The sequence below is a fragment of the Coregonus clupeaformis genome, chromosome 40 (assembly GCF_020615455.1).
Source record: "Coregonus clupeaformis isolate EN_2021a chromosome 40, ASM2061545v1, whole genome shotgun sequence".
NCBI lineage: Eukaryota > Metazoa > Chordata > Actinopteri > Salmoniformes > Salmonidae > Coregonus > Coregonus clupeaformis.
Window position 1 is genome coordinate 6,326,191 of NC_059231.1, and position 23,183 is coordinate 6,349,373.

The 23,183-nt window shown below is 44.3% G+C and overlaps 1 protein-coding gene across 6 annotated transcripts in view; it reads left to right on the forward strand.

Moving 5' to 3' along the window:
• LOC121554843 (band 4.1-like protein 5) overlaps positions 1–21,929 on the forward strand; it is a 59,347-nt gene extending 37,418 nt beyond the window's left edge. For 4 of the 6 annotated variants that reach the window (XM_041868536.2, XM_041868535.2, XM_041868537.2 and 1 more), the window contains exons 17-26: positions 8,767–8,927; positions 10,570–10,661; positions 13,051–13,185; positions 13,529–13,593; positions 14,695–14,814; positions 18,764–18,845; positions 19,000–19,092; positions 19,298–19,366; positions 19,580–19,725; positions 20,396–21,929. In XM_041868536.2, the coding sequence (XP_041724470.2) occupies positions 8,767–8,927; positions 10,570–10,661; positions 13,051–13,185; positions 13,529–13,593; positions 14,695–14,814; positions 18,764–18,845; positions 19,000–19,092; positions 19,298–19,366; positions 19,580–19,725; positions 20,396–20,462 (1,030 nt within the window). In that variant the 3' untranslated portion in view covers positions 20,463–21,929. Of the gene's footprint in view, positions 1–8,766; positions 8,928–10,569; positions 10,662–13,050; positions 13,186–13,528; positions 13,594–14,694; positions 14,815–18,763; positions 18,846–18,999; positions 19,093–19,297; positions 19,367–19,579; positions 19,730–20,395 lie in introns of those variants that run through there. The other 2 variants (XM_041868539.2, XM_041868538.2) reach the window with 2 other exon arrangements.
• Positions 21,930–23,183: the final 1,254 nt, after the last annotated feature.

A 23,183-nucleotide genomic window follows, 5' to 3' on the forward strand; every position in this document is an offset into this window, starting at 1 on the left:
CTTAAAATGATGGCTTATTTCTTCATATTTTAGGCGCAGCAATGTGCACACAGTGGCAGGCCTATGCGCGAATGTTCCCAAATGCAATTAGCGGGAAAACGGAAAAAACTGTTCTAAAATGCGCACTGCACATGCGAGCAGTTTCATGGACAGAGATAAAAATATCCATTAGAAATGTAGAACGGGGGAGATCTAAAGATGCAACAACTATCATGGGTTGCTAATATGAGTAAGGTAATGCCTTTGGCTGCTAGACAATTAAAGAAAGTTGAAAGAACAAATAGAACGCATATAAATGTTAACTAGCTACAAAGTAGCCTCCCACTGGGCACAGACATCAGTTCAACATCTATTCCACGTTGGTTCAACGTAATTTAATTGTAATGACATGGAAACAATGACTCAACCAGTGTGTGCCCAGTGGACTATGCCTACCTGGCAGAATGATATGATTATTTGCATCAATCCAGTGGCCATTTCTTTTGCAAACTCCATCTCGTGCTACAGAAACACTGCTAACCAAACAACAGTGCTAGGTGCCTGCACACTTGAATTAAAGGATAACTACACAAAAACTACAAAAAAATTATTTGATTTGATCAAAAGTGGTCTCCTGGTGTGGTGTAAGCATTGTTATGGACTTAGAACATCCAATTGTGTTGTTTTTCTATGAAAAAAGTATGGCTTTGAGAGCGAAAAATGAGGAATGCCTAACTCTGACAGCCTAATTTATCTGTTTCAATAGTAGGCCTACTGCACAGCGTCTTAGGTTGGCCTGACTGTGAAAGACCAATATGGGATTTGTCATTTTAGGTCATTTCGATTGAGAGTAGAGTGTATGTCACTGTTTCTCATATAATTTTTCACACTTGGCGCCTTTCCTTCAGGCCGTTTGGTATTTTTTGGCAAAATCAGAGTATACCCACTTCTCCAGGCACCACTACACCACTGTTCAATCAGTGATAACTGTCAGGCCTAATGGCAGAGCCTTATACATACATGTAGCCTATACACTGAGTGTACAAAACATTAGGAACACCGGCTCTTTCCATGACAAACTGACCAGGTGAAAGCTATGATCCCTTATTGATGTCACTTGTTAAATCATATTCAATCAGTGTAGATGAAGGGGAGGAGACTGGTTAAAGAAGGATTTTAACCCTTGAGACAATTGAGACATGGATTGTGTGTGTGTGTGTGTGTGTGTGTGTGTGTGTGTGCCATTGAGGGTGAATTGGCAATACTAAATATTTAAGTGCCTTTGAACGGGATATGGTAGTAGGACCCAGGAACACCGGTTTGAGTGTGTCAAGAACTGCAACACTGCTGGGTTTTTCACGTTGAACAGTTTCACGTGTGTATCAAGAATGGTCCACCACCCAAAGGACATCCAGCCGACTTGACACAACTGTGGGAAGTATTGGAGTCAACATGGGCCAGCATCACTGTGGATTGCTTTCGACACCTTGTAGAGTCCATGCCCCGATGAAATGAGGCTGTTCTGATGGCAAAAGGGGGTGTTCCTAATGTTTTGTACACTCAATGTAGCTTTTACTCACTGCGTTAATAGCAGCTGTGGCCATAGCACAGTGGTAGGTGGGGAATTCACATTGATAAATGAGGCAGGGATTTGGCTGGAGCTCTGGAGTAACACTGCTCTTAATCCTGTGGATCTGACTGCGACACAGACCAGGGCCAGAGCAAAGCCTTTAAGGACTAGTATTATGACTGTGTTTTTACTGATAGGGGCCTCAGACGTCAGACTCACTGAATAGTTAGTTTGTTACTGTGTTTCAGGGGGTTTTTGGTTTTGTTGTTCTTTCCTGTAATTTGATAATCTCTTGCATTGACTCATGTTGAGATGTGGTCATTTGTTTGTGCAGTTACTGGCAATGAACTAGACTTGCTTGACACATTCTTTAGGGTATTTGGTGACTGCTTAGCGTTCCTTGTTGTACCTCGGAAGATATTGAAGATAACGTCATTGGTTCCGGTTTCAGTTGTTGAGGATTCGATTACATAAGTGAATAATAAAGATGCCGGTAAAGGCCTGTGTTCATTTTCAAGCCCTAAGGAATAGAATCTTACAGAAGCATAGGAGTGGCGTTAAATTGGTCTTTAGGTTAAGCCCCTCTCCATCCTACCCACGGTTGATTCTGCATGCTACCCTCAATCGACCCTCTTTTCCTCTTCTCACCCTCAATTTACCTGCATTAACCTCCTCCAAACACACTTCCACTCACTCCAGTCACCGATCTGCCTGCCTTCCCACTAACCTAACCAATGCATGACAACAGCTTTTGCATGAAACACAACAAGAACATTTATAGCTAGCTAGCCACAGTAGCTTTTTTTTCATTTGTTAAACTGTTCTCCATGTCTGTCTGTCTGTGTAATGTCATCTTCCATCTGCATTTTCCTGCTACCTCCTCTTTGACCTCCTTTTCACACTGTTATACACAACTCTATTTGTTTTCCTGCTACCTCATTTTTGACCTCAGTTTCACACTCAATTATACACACATCATCCACCTATAGAAGTACTGCAAACATCAATATTAAGAATTGATCCTCTCATATATACAGTTGAAGTCAGAAGTTTACCCAGGTTGGAGTCATTAAAACTAGTTTTTCAACCACTCCACAAATTTCTTGTTAACAAACTATAGTTTTGGCAAGTCGGTTAGGACATCTACTTTGTACATGACACAAGTAATTTTTCCAACAATTGTTTACAGACAGATTATTTCACTTATAATTCACTGTATCACAATTCCAGTGGGTCAGAAGTTTACATACACTAAGTTGACTGTGCCTTTAAACAGCTTGGAAAATTCCAGAAAAGGATGTCATGGCTTTAGAAGCTTCTGATAGGCTAATTGACATCATTTGAGTCAATTGGAGGTGTACCTGTGGATGTATTTCAAGGCCTACCTTCAAACTCAGTGCCTCTTTGCTTGACATCATGGGAAAATACAAAGAAATCAGCCAAGACCTCAGAAAAATAATTGTAGACCTCCACAAGTCTGGTTCATCCTTGGGAGCAATTTCTAAACACCTGAAGGTATCACATTCATCCGTACAAACAATAGTACGCAAGTATAAATACCATGGGACCACGCAGCCGTCATACCGCTCAGGAAGGAGACGCGTTCTGTCTCCTAGAGATTTGCAAAAAGTGCAAATTAATCACAGAACAACAGCAAAGGACCTTGTGAAGATGCTGGAGGAAACCGATACCAAAGTATCTATATCCACAGTAAAACGAGTCCTATAGCGACATAACCTGAAAGGCCGCTCAGCAAGTAAGAAGCCACTGCTCCAAAACCGCCATAGAAAAGCCAGATTACGGTTTGCAACTGCACATGGGGACAAAGATCGTACTTTTTGGAGAAATGTCCTCTGGTCTGATGAAACAAAAATATAACTATTTGGCCATAATGACCATCGTTATGTTTGGAGGAAAAAGATATAATAATAATAATAATAATAATATGCCATTTAGCAGACGCTTTTATCCAAAGCGACTTACAGTCATGCGTGCATACATTTTTGTGTATGGGTGGTCCCGGGGATCGAACCCACTACCTTGGCGTTACAAGCGCCGTGCTCTACCAGCTGAGCTACAGAGGACCACGATAAAGAAAGATGGTAGCTTGCAAGCCAAAGAACACCATCCCAACCGTGAAGCACGGGGGTGGCAGCATCATGCTGTGGGGGTGCTTTGCTGCAGGAGGGACTGGTGCACTTCACAAAATAGATGGCATCATGAGGAAAGAAAATGATGTGGATATATTGAAGCAACATCTCAAGACATCAGTCAGGAAGTTCAAGCTTGGTTGCAAATGTGTCTTCCAAATGGACAATGACTCCAAGCACACTTCCAAAGTTGTGGCAAAATGGCTTAAGGACAACAAAGTCAAGATATTGGAGTGGCCATCACAAAGCCCTGACCTCAATCCTATAGAAAATGTGTGGGCAGAACTGAAAAAGGGTGTGCGAGCAAGGAGGCCTACAAACCTGACTCAGTTACACCAGCTCTGTCAGGAGGAATGGGCCAAAATTCACCCAACTTATTGTGGGAAGCTTGTGGAAGGCTACCTGAAACATTTGACCCAAGTTAAACAATTTAAAGGCAATGCTACCAAATACTAATTGAGTGCATGTAAACTTCTGACCCACTGGGAATGTGATGAAAGAAATAAAAGCTGAAATAAATCATTCTCTCTACTATTATTCTGACATTTCACATTCTTAAAATAAAGTGGTGATCCCAACTCACAAAAGACAGGGAATTTTTACTATAATTAAATGTCAGGAATTGTGAAAAACTGAGTTGAAATGTATTTGGCTAAGGTGTATGTAAACTTCCGACTTCAACTGTATGATTAGTATAGCATTAGCATGCATATTTTCTAGCTGTCTTCTCTAAAGAGAGGTTAGCCTAGTGTATGGCTATTAACCATTTTAATATTGCCCCATTTTGCGTTGACTGAAGTGCTTCTTCACCGGCATGCATAGGGTTGCAAAGGGAGATTCTGTATATTACTGGAAACTTCCTAAGTTTACCAGTAAACTACCAGAATTTTGGTAAATTTCAAGGACAGAAACTCATGGACAATATAGACACAGACATAAAAAATGTATACTATATACGAATAATTTTTTTAATTTGTTATTCAAGTATAAATTACCAAAGTTACTATAGATTGCCATAGAGTACCTGTTAATTACCAAAATTACAGAAGATTCCAATAACTTTGGTAAATAAACGGTAGCTTTGCAGCCTCTAGGCATGCATAAGTATGAGAAACGTCTCTCCACTCACATTGAGTTTGTGAAACTGTCAACATTGGGAGAGATGTTTCCTGTCTGCCTAATCTCGCTTAACCCAGAACTAAAGTCTCACGTAATTGGTCAGCTGCTCGATTTTAAGTTCTGGGTCCCTACATGTTAAGAGACTAGATCAAGAAATGCTCGAATGAGGAGTGGAAATAGAACGAGGCGCTCCACCCTCTCTCTTTGAAAGTTACGGGCCGAATGTCCCCTTCCAAAATTCGAAAGATGCTAACACCTGCGAAATCGTGATTTGTCCAAATAACAAGTGATGAAAAAACCCAAAATACTGCTGCTCTTAGCATACACATCCCATTCAGTCCCGACAGATTCTCTCGCTTTACACACACAGTCTTTCCACCAGAGATTACCGTCTGCCTATAATCTGTGATTTCATGTCTCTTTGAGATCATAATGGAGTGATGTCATAACATCTTAATGTATATAGTGAATGATATTAGGGTCCTTCCATCACTCCATAGGTTATTTTCAGCCTTTTCAACAGCAATGGTGACACATAGTTAGAAGTTGTCTCTTTCTCAATGCTGTCTTAATACTATCATGTAAGGGAATGCTAACTTCAGGACATCCCGTTTACCTCTGTCTTGCACTTGGTAGGTACACTGACTTTAGTTTGCAGAAAGAATAGTCACCCACAGCTGATTAGTCACTGAACACCTAATATAGTCAGGTCAAGTCCTTCTCCTGTAAGTTCTGCTGTATCTCCTCTCTAGTCCTCTCTCCTCCTTATCTGCTCTGCCACTCCCTCTCTTCCACACACTCCTCTTTTTGACTCCTCCCCCCATACCCCCTGTCTTCTCCTCTCCTCCACCCTTCCTGTCCAGGCCTCTTTACCCTTTCACCACCCAATGCTGACGATCTCCTTGTCCTGGAGATGGGTGGGCTGACCCTCTCCTTCTCCTCCTGGAAGTGGGCGGGTGGGCGGACCCTCTCCATATCCTCCTGGAGGTGGGTGGGCGGACACCACTGGACCTTATCACAACCCTTCCCCCTGTCTCACCCATCTCACTAGGACACTAGCCTAATCCTCAACAAGAGACAGACCAGACGGAGCTCTGTGTGTCTCAGAGCTCAGGCGACACCACATTACCTGGACTATTCATTCCCTCCTTTACCTCCCCCTCGCTCAACCACTGTCACCCCTACCCAGTGAAACTGTCTGGGGCTGGCAAGATGGTATCGAGGGAGAAACTGAAGAACATTAACCTGTCTGTTGACAGGAGCCAAGAGGAGAGCGCTAAGTGAGAACAGGAACCCACTGGACCACTGTTCTGTTCCATTCTAGACAGACAGAAAGACGTATATCTCTGAAGAATGACTTTATATTATAATTCTGGGGATATTAAGTGTTCCTCTTGTCCTCACTGCCCCAGTTGTTTTATCTGTTATATTTCATGTTACTGTCGGCTGTCTTTGTGTATTCTCAATCATCCAATGATTTGATTCAACACACGTTTTTATGATTGTTGATTTTAATCTGTTTTGGTACGTTTTATGGATCTGCATGTTTCAATCTCGCTTTAATCGGTCTTGAGTTAATTCACAAACTATGAATACAGATAGAAGATGGATCTAAAAACTGCTAACAGTGTACTTGCTGTAAGCGTCTAGCTGGTTAATTTAAATCTAATATTTCTATATTCTATATTATTTCTTTATATTGACGCTACTGTTTCACAGCTCTACCTATGAAGATGATTTTTTTTATTTTAAATTAACTTCCTGTTTACATTATTAATTCATGTGACCAAAGGTTGTCTCAGTATCGTACTTTATTGAGACCTCTGATAACGAACAGAAATAAAGAAAGCGCCCAACTCCAGTTGGTGAGTGAGTAGGCAGTTGTTGTTGATATAGTATTAGTGTAAAGTGCACTGCACACAGTAATTTGTATACTTATTTGTTAATTCTTTAGAGGCAACAAGTGCTGTTTGTGGCTGAAATATGGCCAATGCTGTCTCACTGGTCCCTGAGGGGTAATTATTAGTAACAGGCAGCATCTTCTTTACTATGAGGGAGGGAGGCGTCTCTGTGAAAACTGAAACCAGTTGTATCAAAGCCTCTTAGGCTGCATTTACACAGGCAGCCCAATTCTGATATTTTGTCCACTAATTGGTCTTTTTGACCAATCACATCAGATCTTTTCACATCGGATCTTTTTCAGAGCTGATCTGATTTTCTCAAAAGACCAATTAGTGAAAAAAGAATATCAGAATTGGGCTGCATGCGTAAACGCAGCCTCTCAGCCTGTAACCTCATTGCAGTCACGTATGGAATGTGATTTGTTAGCTAGTACACCCCCCTTCTACTCCCTCTCTCCCTCTCCAACTCCCTTCTCCCACCAGTCTCCCTTTCCCTCCCAAACTGTGTGTAAGAGAGATTCTTCTCAGACCATTTTTGTTCTCCTTACATGGAGTTTGTATGGATGATGCCAATGTCAATCAATCAATCGATCCAATTTTATTTATAAAGCCCTTTTTACATCAGCAGATGTCACAAAGTGCTATACAGAAACCCAGCCTAAAACCCCAAACAGCAAGCAATGTAGATGTAGAAGCACGGTGGCTAGGAAAAACTCCCTAGAAAGGCAGAAACCTAGAGAGGAACCAGGCTCTGAGGGGTGGCCAGTCCCCTTCTGGCTGTACTGGGTAGAGAGGAACCAGGCTCTGAGGGGTGGCCAGTCCCCTTCTGGCTGTACTGGGTAGAGAGGAACCACTCTAGGCCAGTCCCCTTCTGGCTGTACTGGGAACGGCTCTGAGGGGTGGCCAGTCCCCTTCTGGCTGTACTGGGTAGAGAGGAACCAGGCTCTGAGGGTGGCCAGTCCCCTTCTGGCTGTACTGGTAAAGAACCAGGCTCTGAGGTGGCCAGTCCCCTTCTGGCTGTACTGGGTAGAGAGGAACCAGGCTCTGAGGGGTGGCCAGTCCCCTTCTGGCTGTGCCGGGTGGAGATTAGAACAGTACATGGCCAGTAAGGCCAGATTTTTCTCCAAGATGTTCAAAAGTTCATAGATGACCAGCAGGGTCAAATAATAATCACAGTGGTTGTAGAGGTTGCAACAGGTCAGTACATCAGGAGTAAATGTCATTTGGATTTTCATAGCCGGGCATTTAGAGGTTGAAGTAGCAGGTGCAGTAGAGGGAGAGAGTTGGAAACAGCAGGCCTGGGACAAGGTAGCACGTCCAGTGAACAGGTCAAAGTTCCATAGCCGCATGCAGAAGAGTTGAAACTGGAGCAGCAGCACAATCGGGTGGACTGGAGACAGCAAGAAGTCATCAGGCCAGGTAGTCCTGAGGCATGGGCCTAGGGCTCAGGTCCTCTGGGATGGGAGGGAGAGAGAGATAATTAGAGGGAGCATACTTAAATTCACATGATGTGTGTTGTGTCACGTCTACAGGACTTGAGGCAGTATGTGGTAATATTTCTCTCAGCTTTCACCCTGTGTTTGTCCTCCGGCTGCAGCCAAGTGTAAGCTATACCCTGCTGGTTTCACTTCAAGGCCCTCTTTGATGTAGAGAACAAGCTAGTTACTCATTACCATACAGTTACTTGAGCTAACTCGAGGCCTGATAAAGCAGCTGTTGTCTTACAAGTGTAATTCTGGATATGGGGCAATTGATTTCAGGATTAGTCCTGCATGGTGTTGGCTCTGAGCCTCATGCTCTAAGTGTCACAGTGGGGCAAACTCTTCTTCAGCCTTTCTCATCCAGTGTTCACAGGTAAGTCATACTCATGTTGTGACCCTGTGTCTTTCCTTACCAGGTGACTTGATCAGGGGGGGAAAACCTGGGCCTAGTAACTAGCCTGGAGGTTTATCATTTTGTGGTCAGATCACATGCTCAGGAATAATTCTGCTTGTATATAATGTCTCCTTCCGTGCCTCTATCTATCCTCATGTCCATCCCCCCCCAGCATGCTCCTGCCCCTCGTAGCTGATCCGCTAGAGACATGCATCGATGATGTCATCCGGACACCTGTTCCCATGGCGACAGCAGGCCTGTCTGAGGAGGCGGGGCCAAGCATGGCTGCCTCCGCCTGCAGCCTCACAGGGGAGGAGACCGTCTCTCTTGCAGGTGAGCTTACACACACACACACACAGACACACACAGTCATGCCAATGCTGGACTTACGTTACAACACCAGTCATGATGTCGTATGTTTAGTAGATAACCTTAGTAGTAGTAATAGCCTCATTAAAAGTACTCCCCTTGCAGAGGAAGTTGTGTTCAATAAGGTTGTATAATGTCAGAAAGAAGAGCACTGCCTACCAAACACAGGATGTTTTTTTATTTTTTACAAAATGTTTAAAAAAGGTATAATCTTCGTAATTTATATCATCGGTAGGACTGGTGGAGTTATGTCGCACATGCAGCTAACAAAAACATATGGAAATGTCTGCTCTACCCAAAACTACAACCAAATAATTGCAGCCTTACCGCAAAAATGGAAGAGGAAAGTGGAAGGGGGAGAAAGTAAGGAACTTGTCTGTCGGCCTTGCATTAAAGAACATAATTGGTTAAGGAAAACTGTGATAAATAAAGTATATCAGTTTCATTTAAGGACCAAAGGATTGACAGCCGTCCCATATAGATTGCAAAATAGTTGGGAAGAGATTTTTGACGTACCGATCCCATGGCATAGTGTTTATGAACTGATACGCAAAACGACACCGGATTCAAAAATTAGAATCTTTCAATTTAAATTATTATATAAAATTCTTGCTACCAATAGAATGTTATTTATATGGGGGATACAATCTTCCCAGCTCTGCAGATTTTGCTGCGAAGAGACAATCATTAGATCATTTGTTTTGGTACTGTCCATTTGTAGCTTGTTTTTGGACACAGTTCCAGGAATGGCTAAAGGATTGCAATATTTACCTGGAGCTAACCTTGCAGATAGCACTACTGGGTAATCTGAAAAGTCATAGTCAATCGATCAATAATATAATAATACTTTTAGCAAAAATGTTTATTTTTAATTCGCAATCTGTAGAAACAATGAGAATAGAAAGGTTCAGAATTTTTGTAAAACATCACAGTACAGTTGAAATATATATGGCAAATAGAAATCCTATATGGATGGTGTTAAGAGATAATGGGAGGTGTTGAATGGAGCTGAAGGATGGGACTAATAACAACTAACAACAAAATAATAACAAGATAACTAATAATGTAAGCATACTGTGTCCATAATAAGTATGTAGGTTGTATGTTGGGAGCTTTTGGGAAAGAGCACAGTTGGAAAGATATGGCATATAGAAGCAAACCGGATGGACCATGAAAATGATTGGAGAGGTTGAGAGTAGAAGAAGTTCAGGAGAAAAAAAACTAACAAAATATAATTATTGTAAAATTGACTGTGTCCCAAAAATTTAGATAGTAAGTATAAGCTGGAGGTAGAGGCCTAAGCATTGTTGTTCACTAGTTTACCCCAAGTAGGGAAAGGGTGGCGGGGTTGGAAAGTAATAAAGGGGAATATATATATATATATATATATATATATATAAAAAACATGGGGGATTGGAAGTGATGCAGACAATTACATTGATGGAAGTTACAATCTATCTGCAATATTAAGCTGATCTTAATATCACTTTTGTTATTGAACGTGCTGAATAGAACTATGAAATGTATTCAATAGTGAAATGTTCTCGGTGTGCTCCACCAGGAGTGTTACTGACAGTAAAGACGTGTGTCCGTGTTTCTCCCACAGAGGCAGCAGCGCGGCTGAAGCAGCTGGAACTAGACAGTACCTCGCTCCCTGTCCCTTCTAGAGCCAACCTCAACCTCAACATGAACAACCAGGTCAGTGCACTCAGCTGGAAGAGGGACAGGGGGACAGGGGGACAGAGGGACAGAGGGACAGAGGGACAGAGGGACAGAGGGACAGAGGGACAGAGGGACAGAGGGACAGGGACAGAGGGACAGGGGGACAGGGGGACAGAGGGACAGGGGGACAGGGGGACAGAGGGACAGGGGGACAGGGGGACAGGGGGACAGGGGGACAGAGGGGACAGAGGGACAGAGGGACAGGGGGACAGAGGGACAGGGGGACAGGGGGACAGAGGGACAGGGGGACGGGAGGAAAGAGAAAATTAAAAGGGGGATAGACTCTGCATGCCCAAAACAGAGACATGCAGATTGTGTACATACTCAGCCACACACACATCACACACCACACACTACACTCAGCCACACACACACCACACACTACACTCAGCCACACACACATTACACACTACTGGGAACGCACACCACCCTCTACTGGGAACGCACACCACCCTCTACTGGGAACACACACCACCCTCTACTGGGAACACACACCACCCTCTACTGGGAACACACACCACCCTCTACTGGGAACACACACCACCCTCTACTGGGAACGCACACCACCCTCTACTGGGAACGCACACCACCCTCTACTGGGAACGCACACCACCCTCTACTGGGAACGCACACCACCCTCTACTGGGAACACACACCACCCTCTACTGGGAACACACCACCCTCTACTGGGAACGCACACCACCCTCTACTGGGAACGCACACCACCCTCTACTGGGAACGCACACCACCCTCTACTGGGAACACACCACCCTCTACTGGGAACACACACCACCCTCTACTGGGAACACACACCACCCTCTACTGGGAACGCACACCACCCTCTACTGGGAACGCACACCACCCTCTACTGGGAACACACACCACCCTCTACTGGGAACACACACCACCCTCTACTGGGAACACACACCACCCTCTACTGGGAACACACACCACCCTCTACTGGGAACACACACCACCCTCTACTGGGAACACACACCACCCTCTACTGGGAACACACACCACCCTCTACTGGGAACACACACCACCCTCTACTGGGAACAAAGCCTGGTTAGTGTCAGTCAGACGAACAGCACTGCGTTGTAGGGTATGGGAAGGGAAGCAGAGGGCTGCACGGTCCCTCTCTCTGGTGGGGCAGAGGGCTGCACGGTCCCTCTCTCTGGTGGGGCAGAGAGCTGCACGGTCCCTCTCTCTGGTGGGGCAGAGGGCTGCACGGTCCCTCTCTCTGGTGGGGCAGATGGCTGCACGGTCCCTCTCTCTGGTGGGGCAGATGGCTGCACAGTCTGTCTCTCTGGTGGGGCAGAGAGCTGCACGGTCCCTCTCTCTGGTGGGGCAGAGAGCTGCACGGTCCGTCTCTCTGGTGGGGCAGAGAGCTGCACGGTCCGTCTCTCTGGTGGGGCAGAGAGCTGCACGGTCCGTCTCTCTGGTGGGGCAGAGAGCTGCACGGTCCCTCTCTCTGGTGGGGCAGAGAGCTGCACGGTCCCTCTCTCTGGTGGGGCAGAGAGCTGCACGGTCCCTCTCTCTGGTGGGGCAGAGAGCTGCACAGTCCGTCTCTCTGGTGGGGCAGAGGGCTGCACGGTCCGTCTCTCTGGTGGGAGTGGGACAGCAAATGTGTGATGGTGTTTGACTTGATGTGTGCTGAAAGACAGGGGGTTTGCCGCTAGTGTTGGTAATAGTTTCACAGGGACCCTAATGGGCTCCATATGCTGAGGAAGACAGAAGGCCACTATGACAGGCTAATGTATGGAAACAATGGCAGACAGGGAGCACCTCAGCAGGCCGTGACTGGGGCTGGGGAGAAAGGCTGGGGTGGGGTGGGGAGCCATTGTATGGCTGGAGTGGGGTGGGGAGCCATTGTATGGCTGGGGTGGGGGTGGGGAGCCATTGTATGGCTGGGGTGGGGTGGGGAGTCATTGTATGGCTGGAGTGGGGTGGGGAGCCATTGTATGGCTGGAGTGGGGTGGGGAGCCATTGTATGGCTGGGGTGGGGTGTGGGAGCCATTGTATGGCTGGGGTGGGGTGGGGAGTCATTGTATGGCTGGAGTGGGGTGGGGAGCCATTGTATGGCTGGGGTGGGGTGGGGAGTCATTGTATGGCTGGGGTGGGGTGGGGAGTCATTGTATGGCTGGGGTGGGGTGGGGAGCCATTGTATGGCTGGGGTGGGGTGGGGTGGGGAGCCATTGTATGGCTGGAGTTGGGTGGTTTGTGTTTATTTACCTTAAAGGAAGGTGGAGGGCAGAGATATTCTAACTACAACCTTTACAGGAAGTTAATGACAGATACTGTAGCCAAACTCTTCTCCCTCTGTGTGTGTGTGTGTGTGTGTTCGTCCGTCCCCCCACACAAGGAGGACGTGGTGAAGCTCACAGAGAAGTGTCTGAACAACATGGGTAGCAGCAGCAGCCCTGTGCTCACTCCACTGCGCCCCCCAGATGACCTGAAGAGTAACATCCTCAAAGCCCAGGCAGAGGCTGCCCTCAAGGTACTGTACACTAGCACCACAGAGTTTCGCGATACTTCCAGGAACGCTTCGAAGCAGGTTCGACAGACCAGACAGGGAGAAGCAGTTTCTGGGCGTCTTCATACTGTACCATCTGTGCTAGCACTCTGTCGATGGACACTCAGAAATCAACTTGGTTTAACATAGAAATGGCACAGGGATGCTTTGGAATCTTAGATGTAGAAGAGGATATATTGTGTAAGTACTGTAATCCCTTGGATAACCAGGAAGATGGATACAGCTGCAATTTTATGTTTGAAATACACGCAACCTGGCATATTGATTCTATTATACCTCCACTGATGTTCTGGTCTGTATGTTTTAGAGCTCCCTGGAGGAGCACGTTGTGATCGGGGACAAGAACACCAACCTACAGGAGGCTGCAGCCAGGTGAGTGAGGACACTGAAAGAGACTACGGTTGTGTTCCTAGTCTCTACCCTTCAGTGTGCAGTCTTTCACTTCCCCTCATGCATTCGTTGGACGACCAGACTTTATTGTACAGTATTTGATGACAGAGGAAACCTCAATCTTGGAACGTCACCAAACCTCCTTTGTCTCCATCTCCCTGGAGTCACTCCACAGCCAGCCTAAGCCAATCACAGCCTTCCTCCAAAGCTCATTAACGGCTAGAATATTTATGAGGGTTCTTGGCATAATTCTGTTATGACATCACCCCCTGAATCAACGGCTCATTCCCAGGGGCTGCCCACTTTTCTGTGGGCGGGACTCTTGTGGTTGATTGACAGGAGGGATTCTTGCAGCAGCTGTACTCAAGTTTACACATTTCGGCTTTTATGTTAAGGTGATAATTCCTCTGAAAGAATTTTAAACAAACCGAAACACCGCAGCTGCATTCCTGCACACACAAAAAATAACAGTTCATGGAACTTCGTTTTGCCCTTCTCAAGTGACCTCTTACGTTGAGCTTCAAAGCAAACAAAGTGCACAACAAGAAGAACTGATGTGGTGCAGTAGGACAGTAGAAACTGGAGGGAGGCAAGAAAGGTGACTCGCATCAAATGTATATTTGCTTCTACAAACAGTCGCTGTTTAGACCGGAAGTAGAGGCCTGGGCGTTGTTGTTCACTAATTTACTCCAAGTAGGGAAAGGATGGCGGGGTTGAAAAGGAATAAAGGGGTGTATATATATATATATATATATATATATATAAAACATGGGGGATTGGAAGTGATGCAGACAATTACATTGATAGAAGATACAATCTATCTGCAATATTAAGCTGATCCATCCCCCTCAAAAAAAAAAAAAAAAAAAAAAAAAAAAACAGTCGCTGTTTAGGCTGAGCTGAGTAGTGGAGGGTGTTGTAGATCACTCTTACTGTCCACTGTTTGTCTGTCCCAGGCTGAGCTGAGTAGTGGAGGGTGTTGTAAATCACTCTTACTGTCCACTGTTTGTCTGTCCCAGGCTGAAGGTGCGTAGTGGAGGGTGTTGTAAATCACTCTTACTGTCCACTGTTTGTCTGTCCCAGGCTAAAGGTGCGTGGTGGCCGTATGGGCAGCAACTCCTCCCTTTCTCTAACTGGACTTCCCGAGCGGCAGGAGTCATGGGACCTGCTCAAACCCACACTGCTGACCTCTGCTGGGGCCAGGTGAGACTGGGAAATAAGACTTTGGGTGGGGGTGGGGGGGGGGGGTTCAATGTGTTCTTGCTTAATGCTTCTTGAAGTAAACTGCGCCCATATGGTTTAAGTTAGAACTGGAGAGATATTGGTGTGGTTTATGTGTATGTTCCGTGTGCGTGCAAATGTTCAGGAGTTAGGGTGTGTGTGCATACTTGTACATGCATGTCTAAGACAATGTGTGTGTGTAAGATGGTGTACAGTGCCTTCAGAAAGTATTCACACCCCTTGACTTTTTCCACATTTTGTTGCGTTACAGCCTGAATTAAAAAGTTATTAAATTCTGATTTTGTCACTGGCCTACACACAATAACATAATGTCGAAGTGGAATTATATGTTTTTAGACATTTGTACAAATTGATTACAAATTAAATGCTGAAATGTTTTGAGTCAATACGTATTCAACCCCTTTGTTATGGCAAGCCTAAATGTAAAAAATGTCCTTAAGTCACATAATAAGTTGCATGGACTCACTCTGTGCACAATAATAGTGTTTAACATTATTTCTGAATGACTACCTCATCTCTGAACCCCACACATACAATGATCTGTAAAGTCCCTCAGTCGGGCAGTGAATTTCAAACACCGATTCAACCACAAAGACCAGGGAGGTGTTCCAATGCCTCGCAAAGAAGGGCACCTATTGGTAGATGGTTAAAAAAACAAAAAAAACAGACATTGGATATCCTTTTGTGCATGGTGAAGTTAATTGCACTTTGAATGGTGTATCAATACACCCAGTCACTACAAAGATAAAGGCGTCCTTCCTAACTCAGTTGCCGGAGAGGAAGGAAACTGCTCAGGGATTTCACCATGTAGCCAATGGTGACTTTAAAACAGTTACAGAATTGAATGGCTGTGATAGGAGAAAACTGAGGATGGATCAGCAACATTGTAGTTACTCCACAACACTAACCTAATTGACAGAGTGAAAAGAAGGAAGCCTGTACTGAATAAAAATATTCAAAAACATGCATCCTGTTTGCAACAAGGCACTAAAGTAATACTGCTAACAATGTGGCAAAGGAATTCACTTTTTGTCCTGATTACAAAGTGTTATGTTTGGGTCAAATCCAATACAACACATTACTGAGTACCATGCTCCATATTTTCCAGCATAGTGGTTGCTGCATCATGTTTTGGGTATGCTTGTAAGGACTGGAGAGTTTTTCAGAATTGAGCTAACCACAGGCGAAATCCTAGAGGAAAATCTGGTTCAGTCTACTTTTCACCAGACACATGGAGATTTACATTTTAGTCATTTAGCAGACGCTCTTATCCAGAGCGACTTACATGAGCAATTAGGGTTATGTGCCTTGCTTAAGGGCACATCGGCAGATTTTTCACCTAGTCGGCTCGGGGATTCGAATTGAGGATTAGAACCAGCGACCTTTCGGTTACTGGCCTAATGTTCTTAACCGCTAGGCTACCTGCCGAAGATGAATTCACAGGACAACAATAACCTAAAAGGCCAAATTTACACTGAAGTTGCTTTTTTACCAAGACGGTGAATGTCCCAGAGTGGCCGAGTTACAGTTTTTACTTAAATCTACTTGAAAATCTATGGCTAGACCTGAAAATGGTTTTCTAGCAATGATCAACAACCAATTTGATAGAGCTTGAAGAATTTTGAGCAGAATCCAGGTGTGGAAAGCTCTTACAGACTTACCCAAAAAGACTCACAGCTGTAATTGCTGCTAAAGGTGCTTCTAACATATATTGACTCAGGGTTGAATACGTATCTAATTAAGATATTCGTTTAATTTTTCATTTTTGAAAATATAAATAATACAAACTTTATTCCACTGACAGAGTATTTTGTGTAGATCGTTGTTGACAAACAATGAAAATTAAATCCATTTTAATCCCACTTTGTAACACAACAAAATGTGTAAAAAGTCAAGGGGTGTGAATAAAGGCGCTCTATATACCTCTATTGATGCACGGACCGGTTTGGGTTTTTACTTAACCTTCTATAACGGTATTTCAAAGTTTGGTTTGTTAAATGTGATACGCCATTCCGTTTTTATAGTTTACTCTCGTCTCTCTCAACAAGCCCCGCCCCCTGTCATTCTAGGAGCGCAGTTGTTGCTCGACCACGAGATTATTTGCCCACCGTTCACTCTTCAGTCTGCATGGTCAATGCAGCAGATGCAGCAATATGTGGATGACGATCATGCTGCTTTCCACTTTTGCTTCTTAATATAAATCCACAAGCGTTCTATTATTACACTATCTGCAAACAGATAGTTTGGCTTTTCTTAGCAAGTTGTGCCTAAAATAAATTGTTAGCCACTAATCAGCTAATAAATGTACTGAGTCAGAGCAAACGTAGCTAGCTACAGCCTGATACCAGTGATGGTGTTGGCCTAGATCCGCATGTTTGTGCAACAGTATCTTCTAAATCCGAGATAGGCGAAGAATGAATATGTTAGCTACATGAAGTAAGAGAAAACATTTAATGTAGCTAAAGATTACAGGGTCCCACTCCCCTGGGAAACACTGACCAACATTTTGGTTCGTACCCTGTCACAATAACGGCTACGTTGAGATCCTATTAGTATTCTAATTAATAATTATATGAATGCCTCCCTGGCTTTTTCATCCGTTGTCATGTCAAATAACAGTTCACCTGTGTTTTGATCTAAATCGCAAGTAAAATCCTAATTGAAATGTTTGTTAAAAATAAGGCCTAGATTTGTTGGTCATATCGTGCAGCCCTACGTCGCAGTGTGGAAATGATTGATTGTAAAATGAGATCAACTTTTGGTTTAAGTTCAATTATTTTTTACTGTTCAATCAGAAAGGAGAAAGCTCAATTGAAATAACTTAGAATGTATGTTGCCACAATAGGGTCATGCACAACTTATAAAGCAAATTTTATTCAAAAACATCAAATACCGTCATACTGTCAAAAATCATGTCGTGATGAGATATTTTGGCCTTATTGCCCAGCCCTATGTGAGGCTATGACAGAGAGTGGAAGTGGGGCACACCCAGATTAGAGGGGGCCACCTGTCTCGTGTTCTCCCAGCCATAGGTACCACGAGGCAGCCTCCTGCACTCAGGACTACAGCTCCATCTGACAGACTAATTTCAGGATATATATGTCACTTCTTAGTTTCTAGTCAGTAGTTTTAAAGAGCGTTATTTAGTGTGCTAAACTACTAGGCTACATGTCGCAGCACTCAAGACATTGTTTTACACAGTTCTCTACTGCCACTCCTGAGTGGAGCAGTGGTCTAAGGCACTGCATCGCAGTGCTAACTGTGCCACTAGAGATCCTGGTTGGAATCCAGGCTCTGTCGCAGCCGGCCGCGACCGGGAGACTCATGGGCGGCGCACAATTGGCCCAGCGTCGTCCAGGGTAGGGGAGGGAATGGCCGGCAGGGATGTAGCTCAGTTGATAGGGTTGTGGGTTTGATTCCCACGGGGGGCCAGTATAAAAAAATATGTATTCACTAACTGTAAGTCGCTCTGGATAAGAGCGTCTGCTAAATGACTAAAATGTAAATGTAATCTGGGAGAGCATGGGAATCACAGCTCTCTGCTGCCATCTGGTGGAGCACGGGTATCACAGCTCTCTGCTGCCATCTGGTGAAGCACGGGTATCACAGCTCTCTGCTGCCATCTGGTGAAGCACGGGAATCACAGCTCTCTGCTGCCATCTGGTGGAGCACAGGAATCACAGCTCTCTGCTGCCGTTTGGAGCATTGGAATCAGGCTCGTGCTCATGTGATGTGACTCAATTCTGCCTGGATACATGTCTTTGCATATTAAGCACTTGTGAGGGTTGTCTGTCCATTGATAATGTGTATGTTAGCCTTGCTGTTGTTCAGTACTTCCTCATCAGACCTTATAGGAATTAATTAAACTCTTGTCTCTCTGTCCTCTGTCTCATCCCTCTGTTCTCATCAGTGTTGAGATGTTGACTGAGGATTTCATGTCATCCGCACCTATGATGCCCCTTGAAATACTTAACGGGGGGCAACCAACAAAGGTAATCAATTAATCTGTGTTTTGCTTTACCAGTTACTCACGTGCATTAGAATGCATATAGCAAACTACATCTGAATGCACAGAAATAATTGTATGCCTTTTTCTCTGAATGTGTAAGCTGTTTGTAACATAGCCGTTGCCTTGTCGCTATGCAGGCCAAACCTGAGGAGCTGGAGATGCCCACCCCTCCGTCGCTGCCGGCCCCGCTGAGCGATAACCTGATAGACTTCTCAGACCCAACCCCAGTAGTAAGTCTATAGACCCCTTCTGCTGCCTCACGCTTCAGCTGCTGTATCTGTTACCTTGAGTAGTTTAAACTTACCAAAAATGTGTGTGATTCGCTTCCAAGTTCAAACCCAATAGGCTTTGTTGACAGGTCACCTACTTACTTGGGCCTCATTGTGCCAAGTGATGGGTGTTTGAGTGTAACTCTTCAATATTGTTCTCTTGTAGTTACCACCACCACCACCAGTGCAATCTAAACCCATGATATCACCTCGCTGGAACATCCCTGCTGCTGCAGTGAGTACTGATGGACTTGGACTGTCTGTCCTCTGGGCTTTAATGCTCCTGTCTGTCTATAGTCTGCCTGTCTGTCCTGGGTTTAAGTAGGTCTGTGTATTTTAGTCTGTCTGTCTCTAGACTGTGTACGTCAGTGTACATCTCTCCTGTAGCTGCCTCATGTAGAGACTGACCCAGCCAGTCCACTTTCCTTCTCATCCCATTCTAACACAGCCACCCACCGCCAACTTTACTAATGGCCTCCTTGACCTTGACCCCTCTGCAAAGACCGCCGCCCCTCTCCAACCTGAAGGGGGGGCTCTCACCCCAGCCCTGCACCCCCATCTCTCCTCTCAAACACACAATGTGATTGACACCAGGTAACTACGTCATGACATGTCATCATCTCTGCCTTGTCCTAATGCGCTTTAGGTCATCTCATCTGGACATTGTGGTCATAGTAGCTAGTCTTAGTTGCTATGTGCTTTTGGCACCATGCCATATGCTGTGTTGTAAAGAGTAGACAATATAATTCCCCCTCCTGTTAATAATTGAAGCCTGTAGTGATTAACATCCCCATTTACTAATTATGTTCCTGATGAGCTTCTATGTCTTGATATAGCTTGGTGAAGGCTGGAACTAAATGTTTCAATTTCCACTACATCTCTGCAGAAGTTATCAAGTTTGGCTGTACTGCTGAATAAAGTCTATTAGTTAAGATGAATGTTGTGAACACTAAAAGTTAGTAGGCTTTCTGGGTTTCACATTTTACAATTTAAAAAAAACAATGCGCACATCAGGTAAATATAATTATTTAATGGTGCAGGCAGGTCTCCTGGAACAATATGCATAGAATGATGGATGTGAACCATCGTACAGTTTCTCATTTTGGTTTCTCATTACGTTGTGGTGTTCTCATACATCACAGTATACTGGTTAGCGATACAATATTCCTAATCTACTAGAATATTACTATGATACATTAACTTATGTTGTACACACTGAAAGGTGTTCTGGGATTTTTATTTAGTTGTGTTCTCCTCTCACCAGCATTGTGGCCCACCCACCCAAAGAGCACGGCACCAAGCACAAAGGTCTGTTGACCACTGAGCTCTGAGAGGGAACCGGGAGAGCTAGCTTCTACCCTCCTCACAACAAATACTTCCTACTCCTGGCGTTCCCAAACTAGGGGGCTATTTCCCATTCTGAGCACATTCATCTCCTGCTGCTTTCCCAGAACTGGGGAATGTTCCTGCCCTAGTGACAACCAGCATCTCCTACTGCATTCCCAAACAATTCCCAAACCAGCAGCAATCAAGAGATTGGATTATTGGAATTCCTCGTCTCACTACATTCCAGTTTGGAGACGTTATTATTTTTAATTGTTGATGTATTTTAGTACCACAGTTGTGTCACTACTTCTTTCATAAGCATTCCTACAAAGTGCACACACTCCTTTTTAGAAATGTTTTAAGCAGGAAGGGACTGCGATAAGTGCTAAGGAAGAAGGAGAGGACATCTGTACCTGAAACCACTGAATTACATTGGATCACTGGACCTGGACTCTTTTATAGGATATGAAACAATGACTTTATACTGATGACATTTTACTCTTTATTTTTATTTTTTATTGTGTCCTGTTAGTTTTTTTCCCTTTTTTTATTTAAAGTCATACAGAGTGAATTGATCAAGTACCAGTGTTCAGTTAGGACCTGGCGCTCACTAGATGTTTGAATCCGATTATGACTCAGTCATCTGAGGATGACAACAGCAATATGTAGCATGCAGGCATGAATTTAGCCACGAACAAGTCATGTGTAAAATGTTATACCTATTTTGTATCCATATAAAAACACTGTAGCTACGACCTGCCTTATTAAGCTTGCTGAATGTTAAATTCTGATTGCATAACTTTACACAGTAAGGAAATACTACCACTACTATTACTAATACTACCACTACTGTTACTACTGTATCTAGGCCTATACTGTACTTTAGTTTTTCTTGTTACTTACTGAGTCCACTGCTTACGACTGGAGCGTCTCACTGTATGTGATGGTCATTTCTCATAATGTAGTCTTGACACTGTTTCTGGCTGTGTGTGATGGTCATTTCTCATAATGTAGTCTTAACACCGTTTCAGGCTGTGGTCATCAATGACAGGTGACATGGGTCATAGGCTGACAGGAAATAGGCCTATCACAAACTGGCTCTCCATTGGTTATTTTCCACACTAAGCCAATCACATACAGGATCTCTGGTGGTAGGAAAGTAGTCCGTCAACTGTATTATTCACTAACGTAAGATGTAATTTAAACTGTATTTTAGATATCAGACATATATGTTGCCTCTACGGGCGATAGATCAGAAGTAGGTCTTTGCGAGACGATGTGCAGTAGCGGTAAAAGCAGAGGACATTTTCAAATGCTATTAATTTGAACAAGTGAGCTGTGAACAACACCCATCTCAACGGGAAATACTTTTTAAAACATGTTTTATTTTTTTGGGTGAAGTCTCTGATTACATTTTTATGGTTTCTTGATTCCTTTTTTTTTTGCAGGAATACAGTGGGGGAAAAAAGTATTTAGTCAGCCACTAATTGTGCAAGTTCTCCCACTTAAAAAGATGAGAGAGGCCTGTAATTTTCATCATAGGTACACGTCAACTATGACAGACAAAATGAGAAAAAAAATTCATGAAAATCACATTGTAGGATTTTTTATGAATTTATTTGCAAATTATGGTGGAAAATAAGTATTTGGTCAATAACAAAAGTTTCTCAATACTTTGTTATATACCCTTTGTTGGCAATGACACAGGTCAAACGTTTTCTGTAAGTCTTCACAAGGTTTTCACACTGTTGCTGGTATTTTGGCCCGTTCCTCCATGCAGATCTCCTCTAGAGCAGTGATGTTTTGGGGCTGTCGCTGGGCAACACAGACTTTCAACTTCCTCCAAAGATTTTCTATGGGGTTGAGATCTGGAGACTGGCTAGGCCACTCCAGGACCTTGAAATGCTTCTTACGAAGCCACTCCTTCGTTGCCCGGGCGGTGTGTTTGGGATCATTGTCATGCTGAAAGACCCAGCCACGTTTCATCTTCAATACCCTTGCTGATGGACGGAGGTTTTCACTCAAAATCTCACGATACATGGCCCCATTCATTCTTTCCTTTACACGGATCAGTCGTCCTGGTCCCTTTGCAGAAAAACAGCCCCAGAGCATGATGTTTCCACCCCCATGCTTCACAGTAGGTATGGTGTTCTTTGGATGCAACTCAGCATTCTTTGTCCTCCAAACACGACGAGTTGAGTTTTTACCAAAAAGTTATATTTTGGTTTCATCTGACCATATGACATTCTCCCAATCCTCTTCTGGATCATCCAAATGCACTCTAGCAAACTGGACATGTACTGGCTTAAGCAGGGGGACACGTCTGGCACTGCAGGATTTGAGTCCCTGGCGGCGTAGTGTGTTACTGATGGTAGGCTTTGTTACTTTGGTCCCAGCTCTCTGCAGGTCATTCACTAGGTCCCCCCGTGTGGTTCTGGGATTTTTGCTCACCGTTCTTGTGATCATTTTGACCCCACGGGGTGAGATCTTGCGTGGAGCCTCAGCTCGAGGGAGATTATCAGTGGTCTTGTATGTCTTCCATTTCCTAATAATTGCTCCCACAGTTGATTTCTTCAAACCAAGCTGCTTGCCTATTGCAGATTCAGTCTTCCCAGCCTGGTGCAGGTCTACACTTTTGTTTCTGGTGTCCTTTGACAGCTCTTTGGTCTTGGCCATAGTGGAGTTTGGAGTGTGACTGTTTGAGGTTGTGGACAGGTGTCTTTTAT